Genomic DNA, 15,162 nt, shown 5'->3' on the forward strand with positions numbered 1-15,162 from the left:
CCTAACAGAAGCAGAAGATATTAAGAAGAGGTGGCAAAAATACACAGAACTATACCAAAAAGATCTTCATGACTCAGACAACCACAATGGTGTGATCACTCACCTAGAGCCAAAAATCCTGGAATGTGAAGTCAAGTGGGCCTTAGAAAGCATCACTATGAACAAAGCTAGTGGAGGTGATGGAATTCCAGTGGAACTATTTCAAATCCTGAAAGATGATGCTGTGAAAGTGCTGCACACAATATACCACCAAATTTAGAAGACTCAGCAGTGGCCACAGGACTGGAAAAGTTCCACTTTCATTCCAATCCCAAAGAAAGGCAATGCCAAAGAGTGCTCAAACTACTGCACAATTGCACTCATCTCACACGCTAGTAAAGTAATGTTCAAAATTCTCCAAGCCAGGCTTCAGCAATATGTGAAACATGAACTTCCAGATGTTCAAGCTGGTTTTAGAAAAGGCAGAAGAACTAGAGATCAAATTGCCAACATCCGCTGGATGATCAAAAAAGCAAGAGAATGCCAGAAAAGCATCTATTTCTGCTTTATTGAATATGCCAAAGCCTTTGACTGTGTGGATCACCATAAACTGTGGAAAATTCTGCAAGAGATGGGAATACAAGAGCACCTGACCTGCCTCGTGAGAAACCTGTATGCAGGTCAGGAAGCAACAGTTAGAACTGGACATGGAACAACAGACTGGTTCCAAATAGGAAAATGAATATTTTAAGGCTGTATATTGTCACCCTGCTTATTTAGCCTATATGCACAGTACATCATGAGAAAGGCTGGGCTGGAAGAAGCACAAGCTGGAATCAAGATTGCTGGGAGAAATATCAATAACCTCAGATGTGCAGATGATGTCACCCTTATGGCAGAAAATGAAGAGGAACTAAAAAGCCTTTGATGAAAGTGAAAGAGGAGAGTGAAAAAGTTGGCTTAAAGCTCAACATTCAGAAAACGAAGATCATGGCATCTGGTCCCATCACTTCATGGGAAATAGATGGGGAAACAGTGAAATAGTGTCAGACTTTATTTTTGGGGGCTCCAAAATCACTGCAGATAGTGATGGCAGCCATGAAATTAAAAGACGTTTGCTCCTTGGAAGGAAAGTTATGACCAACCTAGATAGCATATTCAAAAGCAGAGACATTACTTTGCCAACAAAGGTCCGTCTAGTCAAGACTATGGTTTTTCCTGTGGTCATGTATGGATGTGAGAGTTGGACTGTGAAGAAAGCTGAGTACCAAAGAGAGGATGCTTTTGAACTGTGGTGTTGGAGAAGACCCTTGAGAGTCCCTTGGACTGCAAGGAGATCCAACCAGTCCACCCTAAAGGACATCAGCCCTGGGTGTTCATTGGAAGGACTGATACTAAAGCTGAAACTCCAATACTTTGACCACCTCATGTGAAGAGTTGACTCATTGGAAAAGACTCTGATTCTGGGAGGGATTAGGGGCAGGAGGAGAAGGGGCCGACAGAGGATGAGATGGCTGGATGGCATCACCAACTCAGTGAACATGAGTTTGAGTGAACTCCGGGAGCTGGTGATAGACAGGGAGGCCTGGCCTGCTGCGTTTCATGGGGTAGCAAAGAGTTGGACACAAGTGAGCGACTGAACTGAAATGACTGAATGTATCCTGTGGAAAACAGTTTCTGGAAAAAACCTTCTGGCTAAGCCTGTTATCTTAAAATGTAAATTGTGGGAGTGAATCTAATAAGGTCTTTACAATCTCCAGACATTCTTTTGATTCATTGTAATAACATTAAAAAGCATATATCTCCATTGCTAACACTAGCGAGGGTGCATTCTTTCTGCCCCCTTCTGATGTCCCTGTCAGAAGCTTTCTCTATTTCTTTTATATTTTAGTAAAACTTTAATACACAAAAACTCTGAACAATCAAGCCTCATCTCTGGCCCCCCGGATTGAATTCTTCTCTTTAGGAGGCCAAGAATCCTGGCATTTTTGTGGTTCAGCAACAACCTTTCAAAAAGCAATGCCAAAGAATGCTCAAATTACTGCACAATTGCACTCATCTCACATGCTAGCAAAGTAATGCTCACAATTCTCCAAACCAGGCTCAACAATACATGAACTGTGAACTTCCAGATGTTCAAGATGGATTTAAAAAAGGCAGAGAAACCAGAGATCAAATTGCCAACATCCATTGGATCATCGAAAAAGCAAGAGAGTTCCGGAAAAATCTCTACTTCTGCTTTATTGACTCAAAGCCTTTGACTGTGTAGATCACAACAAACTGTGGAAAATTCTTCAAGAAATAGGAATACCAGTCCATCTGACCTCTCTCCTGAGAAATCTGTATGCAAGTCAAGAAGCAACAGTTAGAACTTGACATGGAACAACAGACTCATTCCAAATAGGGAAAGGACTATGTCAAGACTGTAATTTTTTCACCCTGCTTATTTAACTTATATGCAAAGTACATCATGCAAAATGCCAGGCTGGATGAAGCACAGGCTGGAATCAAGATTGCTGTGAGAAACATAAGTAACCTCAGATATGCAGATGACACCACCCTTATGGCAGAAAGCAAAGAACTAAAGAGCCTCTTGATGAAAGTGAAAGCGATTGAAAAAGTTGGCTTAAACTTAACATTCAGAAAAGTAAATCATGGCACCAGGTCCCATTACTTCATGACAAATAGATGGAGAAATAATGGAAAGTGAGAGACTTTATTTTGTGGGGGCTCCAAAATCACTTCAGATGGTGACTGTAGCCATGAAATTAAAAGACGCTTGTTCCTTGGAAGAAAAGCTATGATCAACCTAGACAGCATATTAAAAAGCAGAGACATTACTTTACTAACAAAGGTCCATCTAGTCAAAGCTGTTTTTTCCAGTAGTCATGTACAGATTTGAGAGTTGAGCTATAAATAAAGCTGACTGCCAAAGACTTGATGCCTCTGAACTGTGGTGTTGGAGAAGACTCTTGGGAGTCCCTTGGACAGCAAGGAGATCCAACCAATACATCCTAAAGGAAATCAATCCTGAATATTCATTGGAAGGACTGATGTTGAAGCTGAAACCTCAATACTTTGGCCACCTGATGCGAAGAACTGACTCATTTGAAAAGACCTTGATACTTGGAAAGACTGAAGGCAGGAGGAGAAGGGGATGACAGAGGATGAGATGGATGGATGGCATCACTGACTCAATGGACATGAGTTTGATTATATTCCGGGAGTTGGTGATGAATAGGGAAGCCTAGCATGCTGCAGTCCATGGGGTCACAGAGTCAGACACAACTGAGTGACTGTACTGAACTGAACTGATGGTTAAAGTGGTTCTGTATAGTCAGGAAAATATGACTATATATTTTCTAAAGGAACTTTTTAACTTTAAAACTATATAATTATGAATTTTCAGTTCTGCCATTAATTCAAATCTGTACCCTATCAGATATATACAGATTTGATTATAGATATGAGTTAATTTATGAATCCCCTCACCCATAGTAAAGTTTGCTTTTCCTTTCAAGATTTTGTTTTTATAAAACTAAGTTAAGAGAACCATAAAATTGGAGATCTGATTTTATGAAATTCAGCCATGAGTAGCTTCATGTGGTCAAAGGGTTGTTTGGAATTTTTAGTTATATAAAGTCCAAATTGACTGAGATTTTCACAAAATGAAACAAATAGCTGGATGAAGAAACAAGTCAGATACCTCTTGTTTTTTTGTTTGTTTGTTTGACTTTTCTTACAGCCTGAACTGACAGTTTAAATAGACTATTTACCTTAAGAAGTTTCTGAGTTGTCTTAGTTCTATGACCTACATTTTACAAAAAAAGGAATATCTTCTTTATTTAGGAAATTTCCATCTCCATTGAGGCAAGAACCTGGTTAAGTATCTTTTTTACATGTCATGGCTCCTCTTAATGACACCAACATAGAAGTTCTCAGATTCTTCCTTATTGGGATCCCTGGACTGGAGAAGAGTCACTTCTGGATATCCATCCCTTTCTCATCTGTGTACTTTCTTTCTCTCCTGGGTAACTTCACCATCCTTTTCTTTATTAAGACAGAGCCAAGCCTCCATGAACCCACGCACTATTTCCTTTCCATGCTATCCATCTCTGACCTAGGGTTGTCCCTGTCTTTCTCACCCATCACTTTGGGACTGTTCCTGTTTGGTGTCCATGGAATTCATGCAGCTACATGCTTTGCCCAGGAATTCTTTATCCATCTATTCACAGTCACTGAAGCCTCTGTGCTATTGGTAATGGCATTTGACCAGTATGTGGCTATGCACCACCCTCTTAGATACAGCACAATCTTAACCAGCTCCCAAGTCATCAAAACAGGGGTCTTGCTGACTTCCAAGAATATTATGCTGATTCTTCCACTGCCCTTTTTGTTGCAAAGGCTGACATACTGTCATCAAAACCTGCTTTTACACTCCTACTGTCTCCACCAGGGTGTCATGAAGGTGGCCTGCTCTGACAACAGAGTCAATGTTGTCTATGGACTCTGTGCTACCCTTTCTAGTATTTTGGATTTGCTGTTTATTACTTTCTCCTACATGATGATCTTAAAGACAGTACTGGGCATTGCAACCCCCAGAGAGCAGCCTAAGGCCCTCAACACCCACATATCTCATATCTGTGCTGTGCTTATCTTCTGTGTGCCCGTGCTGAGTGCGGCCATGCTCCACCAATTTGCCAGTGGTGTGTCTCCTATGATCCACATTCTCATGGCTGATGTTTTCCTACTGGTGCCTCTCCTGATGAATCCCATTGTGTCCTGTGTGAAGACTCATCAAATCCGCAAAAAGGTTATGGGGAAATTTTGTTCAAAAAGAAGTTTATCAATGCAATAAGAAAGGGAATAAACTTATAAGTGGTAAATAAATAAACTGAATGTATAGCCAGGGGAAATCATGATCTAGAGGAATGGTCTTGTGTTTTATGGTTAGAACTCATAGAGTAAATGGCTTTAATACTGAGTATGCTTAGTACCCTCAGTGTCCCTGAGATCTTGAGAAAATTACTTCCATTCTTTTTCTCAGATTGAACATCTAAAAATTCAAGACTTCAGTGATGACTGAAAGCCTCTACTTCTTGAATTTTAAAATGCATGCCAATAAAATAAGAGAACTTACCTATATCAATGCCTATGTTAAAAGAAAAAGATATAGTTTCCATACTTTCACTTTCCTAGCTAATAAAAGTATACTAGAGGAAAGACTGAGTGTTTCTTCCTTTTTTAGTTCATGATAATGCAGTTGATATATCTAATTCCTGAACTCCAAAGCTCTGTATACATGTTCTCTGATTTAAGAATCTGTGTGCATGTATATTTAAATGCATGCAACTTTTTTTTTCTTTCTTAGCTCTTCTTTTCCTCTTCTCTTTTATCTGTCAGACATGCGTAAATCACTCTAGCCCTTCAGGCAACTAGTATTAGCAGATAAACATTATTTCTGAAAAGACTGTACTACCTACATTTGAGTCAGGAAAATGCCAGATGGGAATGCTGTGCTTACTGAAGGATGTTTAACAACTCAGGAACTAACTCAGACCTTTAGCAATGGTTGTGAATCCTTTCTTTCATACAATCATAGAATGACATGTATGTTGATGGGATTACCACTATTGAATATGATTTGCATTTCTCAAATAACTATTTGCAATAGTCTCTTTTTTTGGCATTTATGTAATATGTATGCATTTACCTTTTTAGTGCATATTTTTCTAAATAATATTAATCACCTTGAACTTTATCAGATAATTACCTCTAATTTTGTCTGCACATAATTTCTGTTAGTTTTTTAAAATTTCTTGAAACATACTTTGTTTAATAACTAAAACATTTAGAGTTAATAATCAGACACTTTTTGTTTTTTTTTTTTTTGTCCTCGGATAGAGGACGTATCAGATATTAAACTGATAAGAACATATACTACACTTGATCTTAGCCAAAAGGCCGAGAAGCGATCTAATCAGACACTTTTGAGAATAAACAAACATGGGATTGTATGTAGAAGGTCATATATACATATTTTGTATTGTTTATAATTTTATATACATATTTCATATGAAATCTCATACATAATACACATCAAAATATATTCATTAGCAAATATTTTTAGAATATTGGTTTGCCAATCAAACCATTTTAAACAAAAACGATTTCAAACATGAAATTTTCTCTGAAAGTAAATAAATGTCTATCCTTGTACAAGCTCTGTTTGCAAGCTTTGAATTAGACAATGGTTTATGCTGGCTAAAAGAAACCAAAAATAAAATTTTGATACTCTAATTTTTCAATGCTTTGGTTAAAGATGTCTAACCTACTTCAAACAAAAATATAAAAATTGTTTAAAGGATGAGTTCTCTGGGAAGACCAACCTAGACAGCATATTAAAAAGCAGAGACATTATTTTGTCAACAAAGGTCTGTCTAGTTAAAGCTATGGTTTCTCCAGTAGTCATGTATGGATGTGACAGCTGATCTATAATGAAAGCTGAGTGCTGACAAATTTAGGCTTTTGAACTGTGGTGTTGGAGAAGACTCTTGAGAATTGCTTGGACTACAAGATCAAACCAGTACATCCTAAAGGAAATCAGTCCTAAATATTCATTAGAAGGACTGATGTTGAAGCCGAAATTCCAGTACTTTGGCCACCTGATGCGAACTGACTCATTTGAAAAGACCCTGATGCTGGGAAAGATTGAAGGCAGGAGGAGAAGGGGATGACAGAGGATGAGATGGTTGGATGGCATCACTGATGCAATGGGCATGAGTTTAAGTAGGCTATGGGAATTGATGATGGACAGGGAAGCCTGGTGTTCTGCAGTCCATGGGATCACAAAGAGTCGGACACGACTGAGCAACTGAACTGAACTGAACACCAAATTAGTCTGATTTACCAAACACTCCTTCGGAGGCTCACCTAGCTTTAAAATCTGATTGAAAGTGATTAGCCAGTAAAAGAGAATGCTGATTATTTTTTCACTATAATGCTAAAGATTTTCTTTCTTTTTATATTGAATATCAGATTTGTCTTAAAATTTTCTTAATTCAGCTATTCTAAATGTATATGTAAAAAGAAACTAGGCTGAAAGAATTGCCTGGATGTAGTCATGAATTATGTCTGCACCACAACTATCCCAAGAACATTGTGAACAAAGTTTCCTAATTTCACAAGAGCATTGTTTTTACTACACTATTATCCTGACAAATATGAACTTATATCTAAATTAAAAAAAATGTATATCTAATGTTGAGCTCCTTAATTGAATTCAAAATAGCATTTTCAATAGGACCACATGTTTTATAGAACAAAATGTGAACCCAAAACATGTTCAAAATCTTTGAATCATGACTTGGAATAATATTTTTAAACAATTTATATAACTGATTGATTTTTAGAGTGACTTTAGCATCAACTTATATAACTGATTGATTTTTAGAGTGACTTTAAAATCATGGTGGAATAAGGCATCTCTTATTTGTCCTCCCTCCAGCAAAAAAAAAAAAAAAAAAATTAACCACCCATCCATGAACAGCAAAGTGCTTCTGTGGAATCCAGTACCACATTTCAAGGAATCTAGAAGGGTCACACACAGCCATGCATTCGTAACAGGCAGACAGACCTTGCTATATGGTGTGGTCTCCAAGAGAGCTATGAACTAGTTCCAGTCTCTCTGGGCCTTGGTCCTTTAGCACTTGGAAAACACTGATTGGGGTAGACACCCCATGAATGAGAGAGCTTTGTGGAAGTCCAGATTTCCAGAAAAGTTCCAGCATGCCATTGGAACAAAAAATATATGAGTTTCAATGTCCTGGAGTATATGAGAACAGTTAGACTTTGTACGAATCACCCCTTCCTAAGACAGCTAAGTTTAGAGCAAAGTGAGACCTTCTCAGTCCCTTGATTTCCCCTGCAGGGGAAAGGGAGCATAGTTGACTTGACACCCAGCTTCCCCAGATGCGCAGGAAACTACAAAAGTGACTTATTTCTCATGTAGCATCCAAAGTACCAAATCATAAGCTCCATTACTGAAAAGAGGAAAGATATCAGGAGAAGGACAGATAAAATTCTCAGAGGTTATTAAAGGGCTGTGGTCCCTGATGACTATGTAGGGAACTCCATTAGGAAGTCTGTCCATGAGCCAATGGGAAAGTATCACCTGAAGATCTTCCCAACTGGCAAAAAAAAAAAAAAAGAAGAAAAATCAAGAGGTGGAAGGACAGGTTAAAACAATTTTGTACAGCAAAATAATCAACAAAATGAAAAGGCAGCCTACATAGTGGGAGAATATATTTGCAAAACATATATCTAATAAGTGATAATCTCCAAAATATATAAGGAACACACAACTCAATAATAATAATAAAACAATCAACCTGATTAAAAAATGAGTAGAGGAACTAAATAAATATTTCTCCAAGAAAATATGCAAATGGCCAGAGGGTACAGGAAAAAATGTTCAACATCACTAATTATCAGGGAAATGCCAATCCAAATTGGTTGAGAAACAAAGATAACTATACATTAGGCCCATTTTGGGCAAACTAGAATCACTCTACCAGTTGTTTTAATAATGATCTTACTGAGAATCCATTCTGTAAGCCATCCTGTTGAGGTCTTTCCTCCAATTGTTTAAATCATTCTAAAAGAAGCTGGTCAATCATAATTAAGAAATCTATAGTTTAAGAGTGAAGACTGGGGACTTCCCTGGTGACTCAGTGGTAAAGAATCCACTGGCCAATGTAAGGGACACAGACTCAATCCCTGATCTGGGAAGATCCCACGTGCCCTGGAGCCACTAAGCCTGTGGGCCGCAACTGCTGAGCCTGTGCTTCACAGCCCCGGAGCCACAACTACGGAGACTACAGGCTGCAAATACTCAAGCATGAGTGCCTAGAGCTCATGCTCCACAAAAAAGAAGCCCCTGCAATTAGAAGCCCCGCCCACCACAACTAGAACGTAGCCTCCGCTTGCCGCAGCTAGTGAAAAGCCCGTGAAGCAACAAAGACCCAGCACAGCTAAAACTAAATAAGTAGATATTTTTTAAAAAGAAGTGGATGTGGGCAGATCTTTAAAAAAAACTGAAGAAGAAAAAAAAAAAAAAAGACTGAAAGCTGTTATTTAATATACAACAACCTAAATGGGAAAAGAATTCGAAAAAGCCTAGATACATGTATGTGTGTGTGTCTTAGTCGCAGTCGTGTCTGACTCTTTGTGACGCCCATGAACTGTAGCCTGCCAGGTTCCTCTGTCCATGGGATTCACCAGGCAAGAACACTGGAGTGGGTTGCCATGCCCTTCTCCAGGGGATTTTCCCAACCCAGGGATTGAACCTAGTCTCCTGCATTGCAGGTGGATTCCTTACCATCTGAGTCACCAGGGAAGCCCAGATACATATATATATATAACTAAATCACTTTGCTATACACCTAAAACTAACACAACATTGTTAAATCAACTGTACTTTAATATAAAATTTAAAAAATAATGTTATACTGAAGGCTGATAAGGACTAATCCTTTTCCGTAAATGCAAACCAAATTACACTAGCAGTTGACTCTAAAACATGTGAGAATGCCTAATAGTATCAGGGTCTGTGTGTTAAAAAAAAAAAGAGAGAGAGAGAAGAGGTTCCTTTTTTTAGATATAAGGAGGTAATATCTGTAGACATTAAGTCATATATCCTAGGTTGCTGGATATAAGGTATCAGAGATAAGGTTAGGATCAACTGTATGTTTTATCTGAATCTGAATCAAAATGTTATCTTGTGTAATACTGCTCTTCAATCTGAGCTGGTGCTTTCTTACACAATTTCAGAAAATGAAATCTGTTAGTACAAACATCCTTTTGAATATATCCCTTGCCTACATGCGAGATTGGGGTTTCTCAGCTTCTCACAGCCTCCTTCTTTAGCCAAGTGCTTTGAGAATTCTTCAGGGAATTTTCAACCTCAGCTGAGGCCCCAAGGGAGAAGCTGCTGGGCTCTTCAAAAGAACCCTGAGTTTCAAGCAGGAAATCTTCTTGTAGTTGGGTACCATTTTTCCTGAGTTCTGGCTGGAAGTAATGCACCCGACTCACTTTTCTCTCCAGCTGTTGCTGCTCAGGTATGTAATGCAAAAAAAAAAAAAGATTACTGGGGCACATAGAATCAGACACTGAACTCTCAATCTTGGTTATTTCTGAATCCCCATATCAAATTAGTCAAAGAAATTTTGAGAAGCAGATGGCCTGGGAATAGTCAGTCCTCACTTTGTCATTGTCTATGACCCTGTAAACGGAGAAGGCAATGGCACCCCACTCCAGTACTCTTGCCTGGAAAATCCCATGGACGGAGGAGCCTGGTAGGCTGCAGTCCATGGGGTCGAAAAGAGTCAGACAAGACTGAGCGACCTCACTTTCACTTTTCACTTTCATGCATTGGAGAAGGAAATGGCAACCCACTCGAGTGTTCTTGCCTGGAGAATCCCGGGGACGGGGGAGCCTGGTGGGCTGCCGTCTCTGGGGTCGCACAGAGTCGGACACGACTGAAGCGACTTAGCAGCAGCAGCATGACCCTGTAAAAGTCATCTTCATCGTCCATTTTACTCCTTGCTGCCTTTCATCTCTTTCCTCCTCATTAGGAATATTATTAATAGTTCCTCTACCTTTGAAATTAAAATTGTGATCTCTACTTTGCTTACCTTAAAACTGTATTATGATAATTAAATATTAAAATGAATTTGATCATGCTCTGTAACACCAATATTTAGTGTAACACTTTACAGTAATATGAGGTCCTAATTGTCCTTTGGAGTAATTTTGCAGACTGTCACCAACACAGATGTTGATCATTGTAAATACCATTGTGTGCAATTATATGAAGAATAAGAGACAGAGGGAGTCAAATGTCACAGAAATCTGTTTAGCCCCTCTCTTCTCTATTTCTGCTGCAGATTTCTAGGATGACATCCCTTTACACCAATAAATTAGAGCTGAAGGGTGGTTCAAGGGTGTATGATGTTGTCTAGTGGCAGCTGACACTTCTCTGATCCATTAATCTGGAGGAAGTGGAGATAATAATTGGTGTAGGACACTATGGATGCAACTTTTCATTAAGCAGGCAGAATGAAACTTCTCTGTCTGGAGATACAGGATGAAATAGATGGTTTCTACCTCTTCTATTTCTCAAACTCTCTGAAGTCTCTCAATGTGGAATGGATGGAAACCAGCTTGACTGAGTCTGCTGGCTGAAAAGTCATATATATGTTTAAACTCTTATTTGTGTCTCCACCTAACATATGGAAAAATTTCCCTTCTTTATTATCATTCATTTTTAAGGTTTTGTTGAAACTTTTTTTTCTTCCATCACTGTTCTCAGTGTTGGAGTCAGACTGCATTGTTGTCTGTGCCACCAACAGCACGCTATTCAAATCTTATGATATTCCCTTCTTCCTTCACAGCCCATCTTCTCTCCAAGTCTCCACTTTTCTCCTGCATTTCTCTTGTTTGCTAGAAGTGCCTCTTTATATCTTTTTTTGTTTGTTTGTTTCTCCTTTGGGATCATAAAGCAACATTAATTTCAGTATTATATTAATTATTACATTAGTATCTGTTTTACTACTTGTTTTGATTTGTAGTTTGAATGGCAAAATCTTGGCCATTCAAAAATCTTGGCCAAGAAAGACATGTTGTCTTTCTTTATTCTTAGCCGTTCAATGCTTCTTCATTTTATTGATTAATAAAAGAAGCTTTTTTGAAAGAGTACCCTCAACTTTCCATCTCTCTTCCTTAAAATATCCCACCTTCACCTATCATGTAGATTTTTTTTCCTGGAGGAAAATTACAAGTAACATATACTTATTACATATTCCTCCCCATTCACTGATAGTGTAAGCCTGTATAGTCTTTCTCCAATCTATGGAAATATTCTCTGAAAAATCAATAATGAACTCACCATCATAAGTGCAATGCCTTTTAAAGAACCCACATCTTACACCATCTCTTTTCTTAGTCAACAGTAATGATTTGACTTCAGTAACATTATACACTACTATTTTTATCCTATTTCTTTTCTCCAATCTCTGTTTCTTTTCTAGTTCTGATTTTATGTTCTACTCTCATGTAAAATAATTTCCAGTATTATGAACAGAGCCTTGTCTTTTCTTCCACACTGCATCTCCTAGCAATTGCTGCATATTCTTGGAAGATGTCTTATAACTTAAGCCTCCACTCAACCCAAAGATCACTACCTATAATACCCTCTAGGAAATATCCCCCAAAATTTCTTTTTAAGTTAACATTCAGTATGTCCCAACTGAACTTAGTACCCAGAACACATTTCCTCTCATCTGTCATGTACATAGTTGAAATGGTTGTCAATACATATATCTTGGTATAGTTTTGTTTTGTTTTTTGATTTTTTTTTAATTATCTGACTTTTGTAAGACCTAAAGTGCTATGTAGTAGTAGGACTACTAGTAGTAGTCCCCCTACAGTACTAGTAGTAGTCCCACTACAGTAGTAGGAAATACGATGTAAGACAATAATGTAGACTCTGGAGTACCCTATCAGAGTTTGAATTCCATACTCAACCCTTACTTGCTCCATAAATTTACCCAGGTCACTTCATCTTTCTGGGCCATGGTTTTCTCACCTGTAATATGATGCTTAGAATAGAATCTATCTATTGATAATGTGATCATTGTGAGAGTTGAGTGGCATAATAAACACTAAGCACTTAGGAAGGTGACAGAAAGATAACATATTAAACATTAGCTATTTTAAGCTTTTTATGCATGTGATAAATAATATATAGTCACACTACATTAATATACATAGAACCCATTAGAGTTGGCTTACAATAAACATAACTGTATAAAAGTTCAGAAGGCAGAGGTAAAGGAGAGCCTGGTTTCAGGTATTATAGGACAGACCTATACCTCTGTGCCATATTATCCAAACCCCAGAGGCACAGCTCACTCTGAGAGCCTTAAGATATACTTTCCTTAGGCTAGAGATTAGAGGCTTTTCCTGGCTATTTCAGGTTTTTCTTTGTTATCACTGTTTTAGAGCTGATGTTTCCCACCTCCGTATCTCCATTTCTACATCTGCTGCTGCTGCTAAGTCGCTTCAGTCGTGTCCGATTCTGTGCAACCCCATAGATGGCAGCCCACCAGGCTTCCCTGTCCCTGGGATTCTCCAGGCAAGAACACTGGAGTGGGTTTCCATTTCCTTCTCCAATGCATGAAAGTGAAAAGTGAAAGTGAAGTCGCTCAGTCGTCTCGACTCTAGCGACCCCATGGACTGCAGCCTACCAGGCTCCTCCGTCCATGGGATTTTCCAGGCAAGAGTACTGGAGTGGGGTGCCATTAGCTTAACCACCGTGATGACAGAAACACATATCTCTCCTAATATCTCTCAGAACTAAACCCTGAAGCACCCTGTCCTACAAGTTTTTTTTTTTTTTTTTTTTTGAAGACTGCCTTTTTAGACATTTCTCAGTTCCAGACTTCAAATTTGCACAACATTTGCCTCCTCAGCCATCAAAGGCTTTTATGTAAATTCAGGAAAGGGATCACTCTGGTCACAAATTACAAGCTTAAGTAGTCCAACAAATATTTACTCAATGCTTCCCCTGCATTCCCCTGCAGGCCAGGTATTGTGGAATGAAAGACAATCCCCAGCCAGGTTACAAATACGTTTGAAGGCTCTTGACATGCAGCTGATTCTAGAAGACAATTATGCAGAATGGTGTGTATAGTACTAGTTCCACATATAGATGGTGCAGCTTTAAATATTTTGCTGATTGAATTGGAGATTTATTTTTTTCAGGGAGGAACATATGGAAAAGGTGCCATCTGAGGTGACCTCATTAAACTACTGAGAGTCCAATACAGATGGACATATCACCATAAGCCTAAATCACACAGCATCCATGAGCTATAGAAATCACCTATGACAATCACCTTCCTAGACCTTCCAGAAAAGGCTAATGGATCAGGTGCCCCAATTCTTTGCCAATTCATCTGCAGATCCTTCCTGGATCACTGACCCCAAGACAGGTGAGTGAGTATTCAGCCCTGTCATTCTCCAGAAATCCCATTCTATATTGCAGGTTGGTGAATTCAAGGTTATAAAGTCATGAGAATCCTATATAATAGCAGCCTCCAGAAAGCCACTTTCTTCCTGACGGGCTTCCAAGGTCTGGAAGATCTCCACGGCTGGATCTCTATTCCTTTCTGCTTCATCTATCTGACAGTTATCATAGGCAACCTTAGCATCATCCATGTCATCCGTACTGATGTCACCCTCCATGAACCCATGTACTATTTCTTGGCCATGCTTGCCCTCACAGACCTGGGCCTTTGCCTTTCTACACTGCCCACTGTGATGGGCATCTTCTGGTTTGATGCCAGAGAAATTGGTATCCCTGCCTGCTTCACTCAGCTCTTCTTCATCCATACTTTGTCCCTAGTGGAGTCTTCAGTCCTGTTATCCATGTCCATTGACCGCTATGTGGCCATCTGCAACCCACTGCGTTATTCCACAGTCTTGACACCTGCACGTATCATCAGGATGGGGCTGAGCTCAGTGTTCAGAAGCATGCTGCTCATCCTTCCCCTGCCATTCCTCCTCAAGCGCTTCCAGTACTGCCACTCCCACGTGCTGGCCCACGCCTACTGTCTACACCTAGAGATCATGAAGCTGGCCTGCTCTAGCATTATCGTCAATCACATCTATGGGCTCTTTGTCGTGGCCTGCACTGTTGGTGTGGACTCACTGCTCATCTTCCTCTCTTATGCCCTTATCCTCCGCACTGTGTTAAGCATTGCCTCCCACCACGAGCGACTTCGGGCCCTTAACACCTGTGTCTCCCACATCTGTGCTGTGCTCCTCTTCTACATCCCCATGATTGGCTTGTCTCTTGTGCACCGCTTCGGTGAACATCTGCCCCGCACTGTACACCTCCTCATGTCATATGTGTATCTGCTGGCCCCACCGCTCATGAACCCCATTGTCTACAGCATCAAGACCAAGCAAATCCGCCAACACATTGTTAAGAAGTTTGAGTTAATAAAACCACTCAGGGGTTTTCAGCAGGATTAGTTTAGAGAAAGAGAAGTTTGGGGCATAAAACCCATAGACATTTTCTATTTCAGCTGTCCCTATTGCTCAGACAGTAAAGGATCT

At 39.4% G+C, this 15,162-nt stretch overlaps 3 protein-coding genes and 1 pseudogene across 3 annotated transcripts in view; 3 read left to right on the forward strand and 1 right to left on the reverse strand.

Moving 5' to 3' along the window:
* Positions 1-15,162, forward strand: part of LOC133226772 (olfactory receptor 51F1-like) — a 460,311-nt gene that overhangs the window by 210,136 nt on the left and 235,013 nt on the right. The window lies entirely within an intron of this gene.
* On the forward strand, positions 3,822-5,075 carry LOC133226765 (olfactory receptor 51A4-like). The gene has a single exon (XM_061380633.1). It carries the CDS (start codon positions 3,884-3,886, stop codon positions 4,835-4,837), a length of 954 nt encoding a protein of 317 aa, XP_061236617.1. The 5' UTR covers positions 3,822-3,883; the 3' UTR covers positions 4,838-5,075.
* On the reverse strand, positions 5,832-5,955 carry LOC133227201 (U2 spliceosomal RNA; annotated as a pseudogene).
* Positions 13,733-15,078, forward strand: LOC133261355 (olfactory receptor 51G1). Its single transcript, XM_061439847.1, has one exon. The coding sequence runs from the start codon at positions 14,113-14,115 to the stop codon at positions 15,076-15,078; it is 966 nt and encodes a 321-aa protein (XP_061295831.1). The 5' UTR covers positions 13,733-14,112.

The sequence above is a fragment of the Bos javanicus genome, chromosome 15 (assembly GCF_032452875.1).
Source record: "Bos javanicus breed banteng chromosome 15, ARS-OSU_banteng_1.0, whole genome shotgun sequence".
Lineage (NCBI taxonomy): Eukaryota > Metazoa > Chordata > Mammalia > Artiodactyla > Bovidae > Bos > Bos javanicus.